The sequence below is a fragment of the Gymnoscopelus microlampas genome (genome assembly GCF_963454915.1).
Source record: "Gymnoscopelus microlampas genome assembly, chromosome: 18".
In the NCBI taxonomy this organism is placed as follows: Eukaryota; Metazoa; Chordata; class Actinopteri; order Myctophiformes; family Myctophidae; genus Gymnoscopelus; species Gymnoscopelus microlampas.
Window position 1 is genome coordinate 34185304 of NC_139955.1, and position 21207 is coordinate 34206510.

Here is a 21207-nt window from a genome sequence, read left to right on the forward strand (position 1 = left end):
CTATAAAAGACACTAGTCCTGTATAGAGCCCTGAGGGACTCCGCTCAACCATATAGGGTTTAAGAGGTTAATAAAGTAACAGTACAATACATCGATTTAATCTATTATCCCACTTCATTCATATTGTACACCAGCCAGACACTGGTGGTAGATTCAAAACATTGTTTTGAGCATACATACTTGAGTCTATGCCAGCAATAAATCAACAGTCTTTGTGAGAAAGAGCCCTGTTCCACTTGGATGGATGGGTGCTCTGCCTCCCCCAGGCCTTGCATTAGCAGGTCATCTCCAGCCACAGTGACATGTATACGGTCATGGTGGATTCTTTACTGACAGACTGAGTTAATTCTCATCACAGTGTTAAGAATCACACAATAAATGACCCTGCATGTAATGACTCCCTGGGGTTAGTGCACGGGAAACCTGAGAGAGAATTGTTCACCACTTTCTTCTACCTGGCATCCTTATTTGAGCAACAATGTGCAGATCTACAGGCTCACAATGCATCACACTACAATGTGTTGTAAGCTTGTCGATCTGCTGTTTGTGCTGAGCGACACCATCATACATCGTGTGTGTGTGTGTGTGTGTGTGTGTGTGTGTGTGTGTGTGTGTGTGTGTGTGTGTGTGTGTGTGTGTGTGTGTGTGTGTGTGTGTGTGTTCATGTGAGAGGGAGAGGCATGCGCAAGAGAAATATTGCATGTTTCTATCTCTGTGTGTGTGTGCGCGTGTGCGTGCGTGCAGACACAGCAAAATCCTCCCTGTTAATCAAAAGAGTGAGAGTTAATTAACAAAGGATTTTAAGTGTGAGAAAATGTGCAAATGCGTGTCTGTGTGAGACATATGTGAGAGGTAAAGTGTAACAAATTGTATACATGTAATTGTGCACGTCTGTGTTCAAGCCTCTGTGTGAGAGAATTTATAATCTATGTTAACAGTTTGTCTGTGAGAGAGATAGTGTGGAGGACAAAGAGAGAGCGTATGTGTGTGCACATGTGCGTGTGCGTGTGTGCGCGCATGCATGAATGCACGCATGGGCATGTGTACAGTATGTACATAAAATAAAGCGAGGGAGAAAGAAAGAGAGAGAAAGAGATGGATTATCATGTGCATCTTTATATTTCTTGCGAGCGTGTGCGTGTGTGTGTGTGTGTGTGTGTGTGTCTGTGTGTGTGTGTGTGTGTGTGTGTGTGTGTGTGTGTGCGCACGTGTCCATTTGAGTACTGTACATCATCACTGTCGGTTGGAAACGTATGTATTATTATTTTGAAAACATTTTTAAATAATGAGCTTGTACATCGGCTACATATATTTTCACTACTTTTGTGTGACATACAAGCAGCGCCAATATATTGGGTTCCTGACACCGTGGCCGTGTCAGCACTCTGCACTCCAACAGAAGGCAGGCCAGTGTTGAAAACTTGCGTCCATCAACTTTAATTGAGTCACATTCGGTTAAATATCGTTGCTGTCGGGCAGAAACCTCTTATCTCCATATTCTAACGTTTTGTGTTTTTTCCCTAAATTAACGCCCTACTTGATCACACTACAGCGTCACACAAATCGAATCCTGAAAAGTAACAGTTTAGGACAAGCGCTAACATGTAATTCAGATAATCACAACAGCTGAAAAACACTGCATCGTAATTAGAAATTACACACACCCTCCTCACTCACTGTTATGAAACAGTAAACGTTAGCGTGCGTGTTGCTGTCATGACCCATGGCGCTGGCTCTCCCGTCACCAAGACAGCACCATGTAGTATTATTACTTCTGCCCAAATGATTAGTATTACTTCAGCCCATATTGTAAGGACCCCTTTGTGCTAATAGCCTTAGACACTTCAGAGCCTGAAATAGACCTAGTGAAATGCATGCTGGGTAATAGCATGAGGCAGGGGTCTCTCCTCTCAGCTGTAACAAAGAGAGGGATCTTCTTCTCACTGTCATCTTATCATTATAGTAAGTCTGCGTGGGGGCTAGGACGAATCGGAGACGATTTCTGTGTGTGGACTAAAATAGGCTCCCCCGCTATTCTTTTTAATGATGTGGAGTGTGGCTTTACAATGGCTGGCAGGCACAATGCAATATCATGTCCATGTACTCTAAAGGGTCTGCGCGCGTATGGATGAGTTACATGACATTGTTCATTAAGAGAAAAACACAAGACAGGCTGCAATTTGGAAAGTGAATGAAACAAACACCATCACTGGCTCTTGTAAGAGTGTTATTGGTTTCAAGTCTGTGGCGCTGGGCTGGACATGGGTTTGCACTTTTTTAACCCCATTCAATCCGGGAACGCATTTGTGTCATTTTAGATTTATTTGGGCTGTTCAAAATTAGCAGATATACAAACTCATAGAGCGGCACCGAGTGCGGACAAATAAAAATAATTTTGGGGGTCCTTTATGTGAAAAATGTTTGAGAACCACTGATACATAGCAACATACGTTTTTTGCTTTATATATATATATATATATATATATATATATATATATATATATATATATATATGTCACAGGTAGATTGGCATTCCAGGTAGAATGGAAGTGGAGCGCTTGTTTTTAGGCTCGGTGCGGGGCTGCGATGCCAGGAGGACGGTGACGAGGACAACATGGATGTACATACATACCAGCTTCAGTGGCGCACTTCGATAATCATTAATCCCCATCCACTACCAGTGGAAGTCTGGGTTTGACTGCCGCTTGGGACATTACTTTTTCAAAGAACCGCGGACTACTTTTTTTTCGCCGATAAAGTATAGTTTTGGACCATGACGGAGGCGCGCCGAATCAGCAGATCTTGAGGCTGAGGAAGTCGCGCCCGAGCGCCTCCAGGCGCGAGTGCCCGCGACGACCAGCCGATGGTCTGCTGATTCGAATCAGCGCCGTTCGAGTTATGTACCGATAGGGACAGAATCGTAAATGATGTTGTGGGGACTGCATTTGCCCCTCTATGGTTTGCCCCATTGAACTGCCACTCGCTGCACTAACATAGCCCGCCAGCCCGCCCCCGCCCCCTCAGGCTCGCCCCCTTGTGCGCGCGCGTACGTGCGTGTGTGTGTGCGCGCATGCGTGTGTGCGTGCTCGTTTGTGTTGTGCGCGTGTGTGGTGTGGGACTGGCTTTTATTGCCCTCTAGCGTTGGTTCTACAGAAATGCCTGGTGGGCGGACGGGCGGTGAAAATAAGCGCTTCTTTTCCATTCTACCTGGAATGCCAATCTACCTGTAACATATACATATATATACATATACATATACATATACATATATATATATATATATATATATATACATAAATATATATATATATATACATACATATATACATATATATACATATATATATATATATATTTTATTTTATTTTCAAACTAAAGATTTGCACAAATCTTCACTATTAAAAAATAAATAAAAAGCAGATCTACAAGCTCAAGCTTGTATATGTGCTATTTTTGAATAGCCAAAGAAATCTAAAAGTTACACAGATGCATTCATAATGGGTTAAGGCCAATCATTCCCCTTTGTATTCTTCTTTGCGGTGTGGAAGCAGTCAGTTCACGGGGAGTGACAGAGGAGGGAGGGAAGAAGGCACTGGCATAGTTCAATCCTAGGCCAGCAGGAGTACTGTACAGTATGTGTGGTGATGGAGACAAGCCTTCAGTCAAATTCACAGTTCATCTGCAGATTCTGCACTAGACTTCACATGACTTCACAGATTCCTACATACCCTACCAATATGTGTCATTATGTGACCAGCACTGCCCACATACCCTATAGAACTATACATGACAAAATACTGTACGCTTTTCAGGAATCAAGCAAAGAATTCTTAATATCTTCTCACAGATTTTTTTGTAATTATAGACTTTCAAAAAGGTTCAATAACGCCATGGCTAATGAATTGCACTCTTAAATGACAGTAAAAACTAAATTTCAAGAAAAAACACAATTGCAGTCAAGTGGCTATCTACATGACAGTACGGAACAATGGTTTTGGTTCAATGTGTGTGTTGGATGCCTATGTACTATTGTCGAATTATATAGTCACATTTTTCACAATGTCATTTTAGAGACAAAATAATAATAATACATTTTATTTATAACACACTTTACATTCTTGCAAATCTCAGAGTTCTAGAACATATACATGTTATGTGGTTGTATACAGCATGGTCTAAAGGCCTAATGTCTATTGCAGTGGTATTGCATGTTGATTTTAATGATCAATCAATCGATTGTGTTCTGGCTTGGATCAGTGGAACTAAGGTAGTATTCTTTAAGTTCCTATTTATCTGCATCACAATGAAAACAAAATTTTCAAGGTTTTAAAGTAATTTTTTATTGTATATTAATTAAAATAAAAAAATGGCAATAGTGTTTTGCCAATTATTTGGGGGCCCACTTACAATATCCCCACGGCCCACAGGTTGAGAATCGCTGGTATGCATTTGGCCGTATCCCCAGTAAACCTGAGGGACCTTCTATCCATCTATACTGTACATGAATACCAGTATGTACAGTATCTGTGTCACTACATCAGCTGTGAAGATGAACCAGCACCAAATGTACCCATGTCACCCAGACAAGTCCTTTACACTTACAAAAAAATACAGTTCCAGGGCTTCTTCTTTGACATCATGTAAGTGCTACTGAAACACAATGCTGGGCGCGTACTAGCCTGGCATGGCCAGACTAATATCATTGCAGGGCTATTCTTTCTATTCTTTTTAGCTCTGGCAGATTCATCTTGGTTTCCAGGCTAGGCGCGTTTGTCTGTTGCCACAGAGATAGTTACCCAGGCTCATAAGAGACAAGCGTTCCCTTGGATATTTCTCTGTGAATCAAACCAACTTTAGTTCAAAAACCCTTCAGTCACTGCTGTTTCCTCCTCCTCCTCCTCTTCACTCATCCATACATAGCCAGCGTTTTGTTGTCGTCCCTTCTACCCACCCTGCGTTTCAATACGATCTCCTCATTCCTCTGAAATATAAATACCACCCCCGTCTCTTTGTCTGAAAGCACATGTCATCCTGGGAAGTCTGAGCTACAGTATAAGCTGGCGTCGACTCGGGAGCGCCTGGCGGGGCAGGGGTGGGAAAACCAAACCTTCCTGGGTTTTGACTGGGGCTCTCTGCTCATCTCTCGTCCTGCCCTGTAATTGCTTCATTGCGAGTGCTGTAGTGTCCTGTGTCTGTCTGTGCCCGGACCTGGTCGCTGAGGGAGATTTAATAACGAGCAATGTAAGGCAGTGGCTTACAGGCCATCGGCGGTCTGGGCGGCTAGGATATTGCTGTGGAATTTCTAATAACCTCCATCTGACCGATAAAGACCTGACAGCACAGGGCGTCAAGCTAAAGTACCACTCCTAGATCCTCTGTCTAGGACTGGAGGTGGGGGGGTATGGAGGGTGTTTAAGCCCTCAGAAATCCCTCCTTTGTGGCTGGAGCACTTGTGAGAGTCCATAAAACATGTGGACACTGCGTGGGATTGAGTTTGCCGTAGCCCGGCACCTCTGAGTGATGGCCTTTTAATGGGACGGAGGACAGAGGGAAGTGATGGAGTGAATTCGTAAAGGGCAGACTGCAGAACAGTGGAACCGAGCTTAAAACTCCCAACACCGTCAACATTTCAAGAAACCACTGCACCACTCCACTTGCAATCTGCCGGAAAATCTATTATTTTCGGCAAGTGACGCAGTCATATACGAGATGAAGTCTAAATTAGGCTTCTCCTCTTGCAGTCATTGCAGGTCTATATGGCACATAGCTGACACCTAGCAGATGAGGTATGTGTCAGAACTTTCATAGCTATATCATTACATTTTCTTCCTGGATCTCTCAAGTCTTTGCCGAGAGTTCATGTATCGTTCATGCTGTGCCTCTGACCTCTCAACTACTGGCTACTTCCAAGATGGAAACAGCATTTTTAACCTTATTCTACCGTTGTGTGAAAACTAAACCCTTCCTCTACAACAGTGGTTCTCAAACCTTTTCATGTCATATCTATTTGACCGTGGACCCCCCCATCTGAACATATTTTGTGCCAGGGACCCCCCATACAAGATTTGTGTTGTTAATGTTTAAACAAATGTTCATTTTTTAAAATATTTTCGGAATATTATTTAGCCGATCTACAAGCTCACAATGTGTCGCATTGCGACGTGTTGTGAGCTTGTAGATATTTTCAAATAACCTATGTACAGTATAGGGTTGAAGTGATTAAACTGATTTTGATACCTATATTAACACATTTTGCTGGAGACCCCCTGGAACCCGGGAAGATTAGCTGTTGTTATGCACCAGCTAATGGGGATCCTAATAAACTCAATAATAAACTCAATAAACCCCTTCAAGGACCCCGGGCCCCACTTTGAGAGACGCTGCTCGCCAGCATAAGTTTATGTCTAAATCTAAATCCCCACAGAGACAATAGGTCTCAGTGGTGTGTGGAAAAGTACTTTGTCTCTGCAGGATATACTGTGATGTATGAAGGTTGCTGCCACATACTGTGTCTACTGTATGACTTTACTATATATAGCGAGCACCATGGGGGATGGGAGCATATGATGATGGCTGTGTGTGTGCGCGCGCGCGTATGCATGCGCATGTGAGGTTCTATGAGCATGGACACACACATAGAATATGTCCCTGTTTGAGGACACACAAACATGTACAGTATGTTGCATGTGTTTGTGTGTGTGCGTGTGTGTGCTTTGACTCACGTGATCAGCAAGGAGGTGGCGAAGAGCAGCGTGCCCAGCAGGCCGCGCTGGCAGTCGGCGTTCTTCCGCTGCCGCTGGTGCATCTCGCCGCCGCAGTTGTCGCAGCAGCGGCACATGCAGAAGAACAGGCCCACTATGGGTATGATCACAGCAAACAGCAGCCCCAGCACCGCACACACCAGGAAGCCTATCTCATAGTAGATGGCCTAAAGGGAGAGACAGGGGGTGGTTGGGATGGGTCAGAGGTGAATGGGAGATGTGAGATTAAAAAGGAGAAGAGGGGAAAAAAGGCAAAGACAAGAGGAGGGGAACAGAGTATTGGGTTGGAGAGAGGAGAAAGAGAAGAGGATAAGAAACAACAGAGGATTTAGATTGGGAGAGGAAGGTACACGTAGATAAGCAAGGAGCCAGGGTGAATGGAAGCAAGATGAGAAGCGAGCGATTAGATTGACCTCGTGTCACCAAGTTTTCCCACTCGAAGGAAAGCATGGTTTTCATTCCAAACTGACCAGTGTGATCGGGTCTAGGCCAAACCTATCTAGAAAGTGGTTTCCAGTTGTGATTTCTGGTTAGTCCCTGACTCACCCCCCCCACAAGAATGCAGAATCGAGTAGTGTAGTCTCGCCAGTCACGCTACGAATTGGAATGAAAGATGGATATCGTCGCTGTGGGGCAGAAACCGCCCATCTCCATATTCTAACTTTTTGTGTTTTTTGGCACGGCGGCACGTTTTGAGCTTGTAGATCTGCTACTTTTGCTACTTTTGAATTTGAATACTGAAAAGTAACAGTTTTGGACATATGAGGTTTCCACCCGAAAGAGACAATATACCAAACAAAGTATTTCAAGAAGCACTTGAAGGAACTCGGATTAATCAAATTAACAATTTAATCAAGGGAATCATTTCAGAGGAGCACATTTTTGGTTTCCGCCACGATTTCTACTCACACACACAAGTCCTAACAGCAACTTCATCTGACAATATCTTACAATACAGTACATCACTGCATACATTTGAAAATGTTATTGCTGTAGAATTTGTAGAATCTTTGTTTAGCAAATTCTGGCAACAAAATGTTTTGCATCCTTGAAACAAGTGAAACAAACAAGTGAAACAAAATCCACACACTAGCAGATCTGTGAAAAGTAACATTTTACAGTTCAGGGACAGTTTAGAATAGATGATAAGTTGACGAGTAAAGTAATGCTGCTCCAGACAAATTACATTTTCAACTGGCAAATACTATTTTTCTGTTGAAAATATGGCATTGCTGTCAAGACATTGAGACATTTTTCGAAACAAAGTCGAAACAAACAAACAAACGAGAGTTAGGCAGGTATTACTAAGGTTGGACAGTAAGGTGATATGGTTAGCAGGGTGGAGAAAGGTCAGAAAAAAGGTGGAGGTTAGAGTAGTAGTATGCTAAAGAGACATAATGGTTTAAACTGAGGGAGCTGAATGCAGTGATGGTGCTGTGGTTCATAAGCTGTTGTCTCATGAACCAGACTTTACCCTGCTGGACAAGGATCAAATACCACCCGTGTTCATCTACACTGCCTCCCCTACGCCGTGTCCCATTCAGCAATTCCCTCCCATTTAACCCACTAAAGAAAAAGACACAAAGAGAAATGGTCTACAAAAACAAAAAGGATTACTGTCAGAGACTGACAGCTTTGGTATTACATCTATTCTACAGTGTTGACTGTATCACGGTATCCATTATTCATCACAGGGCTCGGATAATCCGCAACTTTGATTGAACACAAGAAACATCCCACATGACTCGACGAGAATTCCAAAGGCCCAGTCTCATAAAATATTACATAAATTCCCTACCCAGAGAGCTCAGCTGCAGTCAGTTTGTGGCAGGTTCTCAGGAGCATGTGACACCTCCTTTTGTCATGTTACCCCAACACGTGCACACATGTACATGCGCGTGCACACACCCCCCACACTTTATTCCCTTAATCTTCTCCTGTCTGAACCAGCTCGGCAGGGGCTTTGGAAATTGGTGAAATTGAAAAGGGGGATTGGTCATTCCCATGGCATATGTACTGCAAGTTGTCATAACAATGTTTAGTGGTTTGTACTTGTGGAGGGGATCAAAGCCGGGCTATGCTATCATCACCACACAGTGAATGGACTCACTCTGTCTCTCTCTTGCCCCCCCTTCCTCTGGACTGATTCCCCATGTGCTTCACCACTTCCTGTTCATTTGAACAAATATTTGTGCAAACGTTACAATCTGCAGCGGCGGAATGTAATCCGGCGTGCAAAGCCGCCGTTTCGGCTGAGTAAGACACTCACAACTGGCTGCCTGTCAGGTAGTTTACAACAGACAGGCGTAAAGAAACACCGTTATTCCTCCCAATTATCGGGACAGGTAGACAGACAGACAAGGAAGAGGGAAGACAGGAGATAGAGTATGTTTGTGTACGAATGTAGGCACGATCACAACTTGCACATCATGTCCGCAATATCAACCAGAGCCGTAAGTGTCCAGTTTTACACTTTCCGAGTCAAATTAAGTGTTAAATCAACAGTTAGGATTTTGGTGTTAATTGCTGGTAGACAGTTGACATGTACCTTAAATGTTTGCCTTGTCTATGTGATGATATATGTTTCTATAGATGATTTTGGATTACCGTTATTATTTTTGTTGATTTCATGTGCTTTTAATTTATCTATTATGTTCTGTACCACAACTTGCCTCTCGGAAGACATTGAAGTCTGGTAGCCAACAAGACATTACATGGTGTTCCGTACCACACAGTAGCACAACACAAGAGGGCACCTACCACTATGAGCATCATCTCTGTGAATGAGGATGTGTTTCTGAATACATCCTTGGAGATTCTCTGTAGAGAATGTAATATCTGAGATTGCATATAGGCTGTAGCAGTGCAAAATAAATCACTGGCTCAGGTCAGTTTCATGGGAATTACATTACAGAGAGAGGATTCTCGGCGCATCAGCACACCAAAGATCAAGTGTGTGCATGTGTGTGACTGTGTGTATGTGCGGCAGTGATCTAAATGCATACATATGCCTCTCTGTGCTGTGTGTGTGCGCGCACGCACGTGCGTGCGTAAGTTCATTTCAACAGAAAATTGAGCGGTTATTAGCCAGAAATGCAGCTGAGGACGCAATGACCTATTGCATAAATGAACTAAAATAGCCATACCGTAACCCATATACAGGATGTTTTTTTTCTATTATGTTGCTCAGTTTGGTTTGATATGGGCATGAAAGAAGTAACCAAACACATCTGATACTGTACCAGGGAGCTAAGATACAAGCCCATTTTTGCACGTTGCTCGCCAACACGTACAGAATCGGTATCATTGGAAACCTAAGGCCTGATTTCTACTTAGTTGGGTGGCACTGTCACACAAGGAAAGTAGCTGATCTACAAGCTCACAATGTAGCACGATGTGACATGTTGTAAGCTTGTAGATCAGCTATTTTTAGTGCGCAACACGATGCGCAACCAAGAATAAATCAGGCATAATGGAAGGAATTGGACCAGTACAGGAACAGAGCTATACACTGGTGGTAAAAGAAACTCAAAATAATGTATGTTTGAAATGTTTTGGTTCAAATGTCACGCCTGCCACCATAATATTCTGATTACATTTTTTTATTGTGTTCTTCCAAAAGCCAGAACATCTTGAAGATGTCATACTGCTTAACTTGCCATGCTGTTGTCATAGTGACCAGAAACTCACGTTTGGCCCAGTATCATGCCTTGTGCTTCACCTGCAACGTCTCGCTCTCAGCTTTACTGCTGTTCTGTTCTCATCTCACAAAGAACGTACAAATCAAACTGGCCAAACATCCACCTCAGAAACATAATGTATATCATTGCTGTCGGGCAGAAACCTCTTATCCCAGTCCAAATTTAATCTTTTTGTTTTTTCGTAAATTAATGCCCTACTTGATCATACTATAGTGTCACACAAAAGCATCAAAAGTAGCAGACCCACAGTCTTGAAAGACGGCGCGAAGCGACGCGTTTCGAGCTTGTCAATCTGCTACTTTTGCTATTTTAGAATTTTAATCCTGAACTGTAACACAGGATCGACAGGTCTCACAGCCAATCTCAGGTGAATGTTATGCCGGACAATAAGAATAGCTGATAGTCATAACAAATAAACAGAAGAGAGAAGTTACAGGAGCGCTACTGGTGTCCCTCAAACCACATGTGCACATGGAAAGGAATAACATTCAAGAAAAAATTAAGTCATGATGACCAAAAAAGGCACTCAGGGTAGGTTTAGGCATGTAACGATTCAATGAACTTACGATACGATTCGAATCACGATCAATCAATCACGATAAATCTTTACATGGCTAGGTAGGTTTGAAAAAAGTATAAAAGGCCTTTATTTAAAGGTAGGGTAAGTGATTTGCTTTGGTTAAAATAAGTGTTAAATAGCTCTATATTCTGATAGTACTCATTGCTATAGAGTGTTTGTTCAGTATTAGGAGTCTCCTTGTCTCTCCAGCTCTTTATAAAACAGAAAATGCATTTTCGTTTCAGTTTCAGTTTCATTTCCAATTTTATCCAAACAGGACAGAGAACTCAATCAGGATATAGATTAAACAAGTGAAATTGGAAGTGATGACACTAAGAAATGAGCAGACAAAATTGGAACTGGAACACTATACAAATTAAGCTTAAAAATGGGTACTTTCTCCTGATTGGCTGAGATTTTGACACCTACCGAAAAATGCATGTTCTGTTTATTAAAGAGCTGGAGAGACAGGGAGACATCTGTTACTGAGAAAACACTCTATAGCAATGATTACTATCAGAATATAGTATTTTAACCTTTTAACAAAATACTTTTTGTTTTAACCAAAAAACATCACTTAACCTACCTTTAAATAGGCTTGATATATTAAAATACATAGCTTAATATCAATTTTAAAATACAATTCTATTTAGTTATGTCATAACCTTTAATCTTTTCTCGATTAAAAATACACAGCTTGGCACTGTCAAGTTATCGCTAGTCTTTTGTAATTACAGGGTTCATCAAAGTACAGTACGTACAGTATGTGCCAATGCTATATGTCTCCATTTACTACAATCACACTCCTGAAACACAGCATAGACAGTAATGGCTGGGGAATTCTAGGAGCAATTCAGGAGTTTAGATAGGAAGGGAGACTGTGATTAGGACACTAGAGGATGCTGGTTAAGCCATTAAGACCGGGAACGCATCTGTGTCATTTTAGATTTATTTGTGCTATTCAAAAATAGCAGATATACAAGCTCATAGCGCGGCACCGAGTGCCGCACTATGAACTTGTAGATCTGCTATTTTTGTAAAATCGTGACAATTGTAGAAATCTTTGAATATATATACATTTCTTTTTAAAGCGAACATTTGTAACTCAAATCTTTGCTTCTGGGGGGGTCCCTGGAAAAAATCTTTTGAGATGGGGGGGTCCGTGGCCAAATACATATCATTTTGGGTGGTCCTTGACATGAGAGATTGCTTGAGCACCACTGATATTAGGATTTAGAAGACATTTGCAGATGCGTTCCCGGATTGAATGGGTTAAAGATGGCGTGTTAGACATGAGGGCTGGGTCTATTGGAGGTCAGATGGGCAGACTTTACCTGAAGGCTCAGCACTATGTTCTCTGGCTGTGTGTGAGGGCAGATCAGATCAGATCAGATGGAGAGGGCATGCAGAAGACAAACGCAATGCAGAGTCAAAGAAAGAGCAAAGACAAAACAAAAAAAAAGCCACAGATTCAAAAACACACAGTATGGATAAAATAAATAAAACAAAAAGAACTCAAGTCTGACATGCATGCCCATACCACTGCATGGAATATTACTGCACACACAGAGAAGACAGCAAATACATAAGCTCTCATGCACTGTGCTGTGTGTTTGATTGCCAGTTGGTAGTGGACAATGGATTCGGGCCGGCTGAGAACAACCTGGTTGTCAGTTCTCCATACACTGACAACTCTCAGCCAGCTGTCAGTCACATTCTAGTCTTTAAAGGTATGTGCTATGGAAGGTTGCAGAACTTCAAAGTAATCAAATACGTTAAGATAAATGTTGGCAATTCGAGCTACAACAGAAATAAATGGGAAAATGATTGATCAGTCTCACAGTCTGTCACCCTCTCACTCAGTGTGTGATCCCACATGGTACAGGAGAAAATTACTATTTGATGCGGTCTCACCTTGGCTTTGGCAAGTACTGTATTTACACATAGCTTGCTTCAGAATCAAGCTGCATAGTACGAACTACAGAGTAGCTCCAACAGATCTATAAATAATGTATATCTATAATAATCTTCTTAATTAGTGCATTCAATCAGAAGAACAATGTTAGACAGTAGAGAAACAGATTAAAACAAATTCTAAGCTCACACAAACATTTTGAAGTTATACCTTTTGATATTCAGTCTTGATGGCTCCAAAGCTATCCTTGGCCAGGTTTGTAATAAGGTCTGTAACAGAAAAGACAACAAAAAACACACAACATTAAGAGCCATGTTACTGGTGGTTATGGGTCTTACTAATCGTGTCATGTTTTCGTTTTTTCTTCTTTCGTAGTTATTCGATTAGGTTATATAGACATGTATGTATTATATTTGCCAATCGCATGTGACATTATGAACCTGAATGTATCTAAATCTGAGTCTTCACCTGCTCCATCTCAACCCAGTACTTTTCCACTAGTAAAACTGGTCCCAATCTGGGCTGATTGAGTGGTCACACCCTGCTGATCTGCAATGGGTGCCATCCTTGTATCTAATGTCACACATACCAGTCTTCTTTACCCTGAAGAAGGCAGCTTATGTCCGAAACATTGTAATTTTTCTGTCTCTGTGTCCACAATAAAACTTGCATCAGCAGCTATGAGTGTGTGCGGCTATACCCTTTTATTATTTAGTGACTAATCATGTCAAATATAATGCATATCACTTCACTCACACTTCCATGAAGCTTTCATGTACAGTTTGAAATAGTGCCATTAGAGTGGAAGCAATTGCATCGATGCCGATTCCCACATCTGAATAAAATGACCACTTTTCTCTAACATGCAACAAGATTGGTATGCCAGGTGTTCTGCACCAGACACCATTAGGCACCACCAGAGTACCTTGGATGCAGTCTGAAACACCTGTCCTTTTGATAATAATGTTGTTTTTTTTCCAACCCACCACCATCTTTTCTTTTTAGTGTAATAATTTAGTGTAGCAAATAATTTTCACCCCTGGCTAAACACAACAATGTGTTTTTCCCACTGTGTTTTGTGTTTCTTCTGACAATCTACTGTTAAAATATACTGTTAAAATCAAATTAAGACATCAGAAAGAAATCAGGAGAAAACCATTACAATGAGCCTACAGTATTTCTGGTTAGGTTCATGTCCTCGTGCATGGTGTCCCCACTGCAGCGCCAGTTGTCTCTCATGGTATAATAACACCAGAGACAGACATGCTTCTCAGGGCCGAGAGGCGTGGAAGAATAAAGATACAATACACTACTCAATGTAGGGAGGCATGCGTTAATCCGACAGACCTTTTCTCCGACTATGTGGCATCCGCGTGCGGTTAGGGTTAGGGTGAGGGTTTGGTTCGGGTTTAGTATTGGAAACGTCGGAGCGCTGCGCTGTCGGAGGAATGCGCTGTCGGACTAACCTACTGCACCCCTCAATGTATTCCCCTGAAGAATGAATATTTTCAATCGCAGGAACAAATGACAGCATTGTCTTTTTTGTTGTTTAATCCACTTTTCAAAGCATGACATTTGTATTAGGAAGATGTCCAAAAGCTTCAGGCGTTGTGGTTGTTTGGACATTTCATGCATACTGTATGGTCACTTCCTTTTGCTTTATGGAGACTCTAAAGACAAAGGGATAATACTACTTAATTTTGGAAACAACCAACCACATTGTTTAAGGAACACATAGCATTTGGAGAATGCAGAAGCCACCATTATGTGTTTCATCAAACGTTTTGTCTCTTTCAGACACAATGTAGAGGTGATGTAATGAGTCAGCAGATAAAGGCTTAAGGCTAATTTACTAAAATAATTATGAGATGCATTTTCAACTGGAAAAAGTGTCGATATAAATCAACTACAGTCATTTGATCAAGGAAGTACTGTATAAATGATCCTTTAGTTTCATTGTAAGACACTTTGACTGGATACATGGCTGCTGATGGACATACCTTAGCCGCTGTAGTGGCCTTTCAGTTGCTGGACGGTCTCTCTGACCACAATAATAATAATGAATTGCATTTTTATAGCGCTTGTCTAGTACTCACTTACTCAAAGCACTTTACAATGGTTAATGCATTCATACACCATTCACACACACATTCACACAACAATGGCGGAGAAATCCATGCAAGGCACCAACCTGCTCATCGGGAGCAATTTGGGGTTCAGTGTCTTGCTCACGGACACTTCAACACTAACTCTGGGGGAGCCCGGGATCAAACTGGAAACCTTGCGGTTTACCATCCGGCCGATCTACCGGCCACTCTACCCCTGAGCCACTGCCGCCCAAAAGACAAAATGGAAACAATGGAACCTTGCTGAACGCCCGGGATGTGAACCAGGGTTTCCCACATGGAAAGCAAACATTTTATCCACTAGCCCAAAGGGGAATTCCCCCTTAGCCGGGGGAGAATATTGGCCTTTTTTGGCCATCAGGCAGATCGGATTTGAGCCACTCTGCTACACTGCCAGTCAGTCAGCATGAGAGGCCTTTACTTTGGGAGATAAGATCCTTTTGTTTTGAAGGATGAAAGCCGTGCTGCTGCTGGAACAGACCGTTTCACTGACAGCTCAGAATACCCCAAGAATGACCGACCTCCGACTGAACCTGACCAGCGCAGGAACGCCGCCAACAGAACAAAACCAGCGGAAACCCGAAACAGCGTTTAGTTACAAAACAGCTCTCTATCTGTGAGGAGGCTCACTTTTAAAACAGTACATAAATTACAATCAGATATCATCTTAAAATATCCCTAAGCAACACTGTTTTTCTTCAGCACACAAATTTAAAGAGGTTTTATTTTATTCATGATGCAGTGTCGGAGGAAGAGACGGAATACTAAGACGCACCGGGGAGTCATTTCCATGAACTGTTGCCAAGTTCTCCAATGCAAACTCTCTCTTCCCCAGCAAGGTGCCTTTTACACTTTTGCAAAACAAATATATTTACTAATGCAGAGGAGAGGATGGACCAGTCCTGGGTCCTGTAGAACTGCGTATAAATCTTGGGTCTACAGTATGTGGAGACCTGGCATGGATTGTAAGAAGATGAAAGATGTTTAACCACTTATGTGACTTCAAGTGACCAGCCTCACATCAGTCATCAACAGTATGATGTCAGTCGTACAGCAGTGGTTCTCAAACTTTTCATGTCAAGGACCCCAAAATGATAAGCATTTGGCCGCGGACCCCCATCTCAAAATAATTTGTTCCAGGGACCCCCAGAAGCAAAGATTTGAGTTACAAATGTTTGCTTATAATACAATATATTCAAAGACTTGCACACATTTTCACGATTTTTCAAAAATAACGCAACAAGTGCAAAATAAGAGAACGACTTACCGATACCAATATATTTGATCCGACATTACATTTTTATGTTAATATCGGCCGATAATATCGTGGGTCCCATATTATCGGACATCTCTATTTATAATTGCTTGCCAAAAATAGGAATGCCAGGTTGTAAGTGATTAACTGAATAAGGACATCACACAATAAAGGCCAAGAGTTAATTCTGGCATTTCTGGTGTATGTACTGTAGGTAGATAGAATATAGATAACTAGATAAGATGTTCTGTTATGTTTGGTAAACTTATCAAAAAGCTGTTATACAACACAATTACCTAACTTTTCATTCAAGTCTCAGAACAGTAGGTCACCCTCCACCCTGTATTCACCTTTTTGTAGGTTAACAGCCATACCTTCAAATGGCCTAAGGCAAGAACTATTGTGTGTTAGTGGGTCAGTGTAAAGCGATGCAGGCAATAGCGGGAAAAAGAGGCAAAGTAGACAATTGAAGGCAGACTTTTTCTGAGCTAATGTATCACCTTTCCCATTCTGATGGGTGTTGGGTTTCATTAAAAAAAAAGCCCTGTCTGACCTTATTTTCCATTGACCTTCTAACCGGGACAGAAACCTTCCAGTAACTTTTTGAAACAATGGCAACCAAGAAAACCTGAATATAAACCCTGCACAGTCAACAATGGGCAGTAGTTAATCGTACAGACCAAAATATGATACGTTTCCAAATGTGAAAAGAGGGTGACATCACTAATAAGGTGTGTTCAATCTAGACCTGGGTGGAAAATTACCACTTTAGCCACCTGCCAAATGCTGGTAGATTCTGGTGGTGGCTGATGAAATTTAGTTTTTTAAACTTTTGTGGTGTACAACAATGAGCATAAAGGCACACCCGTATTCATAGCGGGGGAAAAAACAGATCTACAAACTCATGTGTCGTATTACAAGCCCTGTGAGCTTGTACAGTAGTTAGGGTATTTTCACAATTTTAAAAAATTGGTGAAAACATTAAAATAAACAACTACATACTTATTTTCACCTACGGTATAATGACATGCAGGTTGAAAGTGGTTAACATATACCGGTATACAGTATTTTGTAGGTTATAATTTGTTAAAGTATTGTGAAATGAGTGTACTAAAAACGTATTTGCATCTTTTTGTAGATAAATGTTTGTGTAATAATAATGTGTGGTTGTCACTAAATCCCAAGGCACACCTTTTTCTCAGGAAACACCAGTGTTCCTCGGCACACCGTTTGAGAATCACTGCTCTATGGTATCAGTTCAATAGGTTAACAACCTTCATATGGAGCTCCTACTGTTTCGTGAAAAACATTTACTAGCAAAATAATTGTTGGGTTGTTTTAGGATATCACCAGCCACACAAATATTTGTTTCCTGCCCTGATCTATAGACTTTGTGTTGATGCAGTGTACGGCTAGGCTTTTGGGTTTGCCTGAGCATACGGGACAATCGGTGTTATAAATAATTCATGAATGGAAAGGCCATCAGAGATTCTATCAGGATGAATCTTCACCGGTGTGCGTGCGTGAGAGAGATAGAGAGATAATGAATGGACATATGGATGAATGTGCTTTTGATGCTGACAGAAGCAGAGTGCATAAGAACAAAAGAAATGTGGGAATGAGAGTGAGGAGACCCAGACAGACAGAGCGAGTGAGGAGAATAGATAAAGCGAAAAAGAGGAAGGAGGAAATACAGTGGGGAAAAGCAAACAAGAAATGATAGAGAGAGGAGTGAGGAATACAGTGTGACAAGAGAAGAGGGATGACAGAACGGAACAGAGCAACAGGAGGAAAGTGAGAGAAAAGTACTTAAATACGTAGTAGAGAAAGGAGGGAGAGAGACAGGAGAGACCGGACTGGATTCAAGTCTTGGTTTACAGTGAATAGGATACAGTTGACTTAAGTCTCTCTGCTAATTGCAGCTAAATGATGTAGATTGAGCCAGGTTCCACACATGCACACTGCCTCTTTCCTCTTCCATCCACTTTTTTTTTTCAAAAATAGCAGATCTACAAGCTTGTATATCTGCTATTTTTGAATAGCCAAAGAAATCTAAAATGACAGATGCGTTCCCGGATTGAACGGGTTTAATTGCAGCTAACTGATTAGATTGAGCCAGTTTCCACGCATGCACGCTGCCACTTTCCCTCTTATTGACTGGATCCATCCATCCATCCATCCATCCAATCTGACAATTCTCCATGCTTATCTGGGTCAAAGAGAGAGCTTTTCCCTTCAGCTTCTCCAGGGAGATCTGAGGGCACTCCCGGTGTACCAGCTGGGAGATCCCTCCAGCATGGCCCGAGTCTGCCCACCGCCCCGCCAAAGCGACTCCCAGTTGGCTGCTTGGCTCTATCCAGTGGGAGAAGCGTGGGTGGGGGAGTCATCCTCACTACATTGTAAATTCCTGTGTGTCAATTTAACTCAGAGTGTAAAACTATAGAACAGTTAAAAAATTACAAAGTATTTTGCAAATGTAGACATTTTCTCTGTTGGGACAAAATCATTGTCGACACATTGGGGTTATTTGTAATGTAACTCTAATGAGATGACCCATATGTTCTGTAGCTTCCGACAAATTGCAAAAGAAAAAGGCTGTCATGGCTGTCATCAATTATAAATATAGTTAATTGTTAACCATTAGGATGAAAAATATTCTGAGGTTCATGAATGCAAATGACGCATTTACATAGCGCTTTTATCCAAAGCGCTTTCCGATGTGCATTATATTCAGCTTAGCTGCTATGTAATGTAATTTGACTTCTTTCTAAATATTTGAAATACCAAAATAGTACTGGTATGGTTATGAAGTTACGATGGCCCACCCTGGCCAAGGGGGCAATCCCTCTTGGCGTAAGTGGTAGATGTTTGGCTTACACCCTAGCCCCATGTGGGAATCTCGGGTGTTACAGTACATGCTGGGTCACACTGTGACTTTGACCGCTCGCATGTTGCCTGAATTTGTAGGAAAATCTGCCTACAATCAGTGTCAGAAGAAATAGAAAGAAATAATGCAAAACGTATCACAGGAATCATTCAAAGTGCTTTACATAAGGCATACTGTAAATAAAAGTCATGAAGGCATTTCAAAGCATGATAGAAGGAAGAAAATAAGCAAACATTTAAGGCTAAATCCTAACTCTCTCTCTCGTTAGGTCTAGTAACCTCTATACGTAAGGTGTTTCGGGTGTCCATTTTACCTACAGCACAGTACTGTATTGGAATCAACCAACAATACATACCTTCAAATTTATCATCATTAAATATGCATCAACAAGAAACAACTGTAGGCTGAAAATGTTTAATAGAAGACAGCGGATTTGAGTGTTTTTTAGGCTGGATTTAAAAGGCAGTAGGCAGGCACAAGCCTCAGATCCTCTGGAAGTTATTTCCAACTAGGTGTAACATAACAACTAAACACTGCCTCACCATGTTTTGTTATAACTCTGTGAACAGTTAGTAGGCTGTAGTAGGTCCTGAATGATCTAAGAGACTTCTCATCGCTTCATAATGTATAACAAAATCAAAGATGCACAGTATTTTGGCCCTAAACCATCAACCATCGATCGCTGATCGGTCCAGCTGTGCCTGAGATTACCTGCTCACAGGCACATGCAGACAGACACATGGACAGGGGCAAAAACATACCCGGCAGTTCGGGCCTGGCAGAGATACCAACTTCAAGATGCGAGGCAATCTAGGAATTTGAGCTTATTTTAAGTCCAAGCTATCCTATTAGCAAGGCAAGACACGATGATAAAGAATAAAACAGACTAAAGTATGATGCCTTATGAGTAATCCTCTCAACAGCCCCCCTGGGAGTGTGTCCATGGGCGGGCGGGGTTAATAATTGATTTGAGTAAAGCATCCACGCCTACGCATTCTGAGATAAAATACAACTTTAAATACCCGGTTCATCTGTGCACGAATTGTCTGAAGATTAGCAGCTGAATGGTTCCTGTGTTGGTGGAACGCACAGAATGCCATTAGGCTTTTTAATGCCATCCCCCTCCGCCCAGCATATCCAGCTGACAGTTCAATAGCTATGTAGAATTGCCTGTGATGAGTCACAACATAGCTCGTAACATTGTTCTGCTCTTAAACCATTTAGACCTGAGGTTCCGATTCTACAAATGTCTTCTAAATCCTAACAGTTTTCTGAAAAACGCAAGTTGCTATATCAGTGGTGCGCAAACTTTTTCACGTCAAGGACCCCCAAAATGATATGTATTCGGCCGCGGACCCCCCGTATCTCAAAATATGTTGTTCAAGGGATCCCAGAAACAAAGATTTGAGTTAAAAATATTGTTTCCAAAAATATATGTAGGCTATTCAAAGATTTTTCTAAAATAGCAGATCTACAAGCTTGTAGGCTATGAGCTTGTATATCTGCTATTTTTGAATAGCCAAAGTACAGTATAAAATAATGGTTATAGCAGATGTGTTCCCGGATTGAATGGGTTAAAAGAGGAGAGGCAGGTCTGTTCCCCTCCGTATCTTTGAGAAAGAAGACAGACGCGCAAGACAAAGGCTCTGGTTGGATCATTCAATTCTAGGCCGCATGCAGCAGCTTTGTGGATCCAGACAGGGCCCTGCATAGTATAGTGTCTCTAGGCACTGACTAAGCCAACACCATTATTATCATCTGACTAACGAGTAAGCAAGTGGGGGCGCAGTATTTGCCTTTGGACACGACGTGACACGTATGGCTGTAGTGGAGATTGCAATGCATTGGGGCCTTTTTTTTAGGAGATGGACTCTTCAGCCATCTCCGTGCCACTCCGTGTTGAATAGAACAGATTTTCAACAGAAAAATGCATCAACTGAGTGTAAATTACCCATAATCTAGGATAGTGGTTCCCAAACTTTTTAGCTCAAGACCCAAAAGAG

At 41.8% G+C, this 21207-nt stretch overlaps 1 protein-coding gene across 2 annotated transcripts in view; it reads right to left on the reverse strand.

Annotated features, from left to right (window-relative positions):
- prom1a (prominin 1a) overlaps positions 1-21207 on the reverse strand; it is a 90009-nt gene that overhangs the window by 38560 nt on the left and 30242 nt on the right. The window contains exons 2-4 of one of the 2 annotated variants that reach the window (XM_084085703.1): positions 13147-13205; positions 12356-12382; positions 6723-6928 (exon numbers count right to left, since the gene is read on the reverse strand). In XM_084085703.1, coding sequence (XP_083941829.1) covers positions 6723-6928; positions 12356-12382; positions 13147-13205 — 292 coding nt within the window. The remainder of the gene's footprint in view (positions 1-6722; positions 6929-12355; positions 12383-13146; positions 13206-21207) is intronic. The other variant, XM_084085704.1, reaches the window with a different exon arrangement.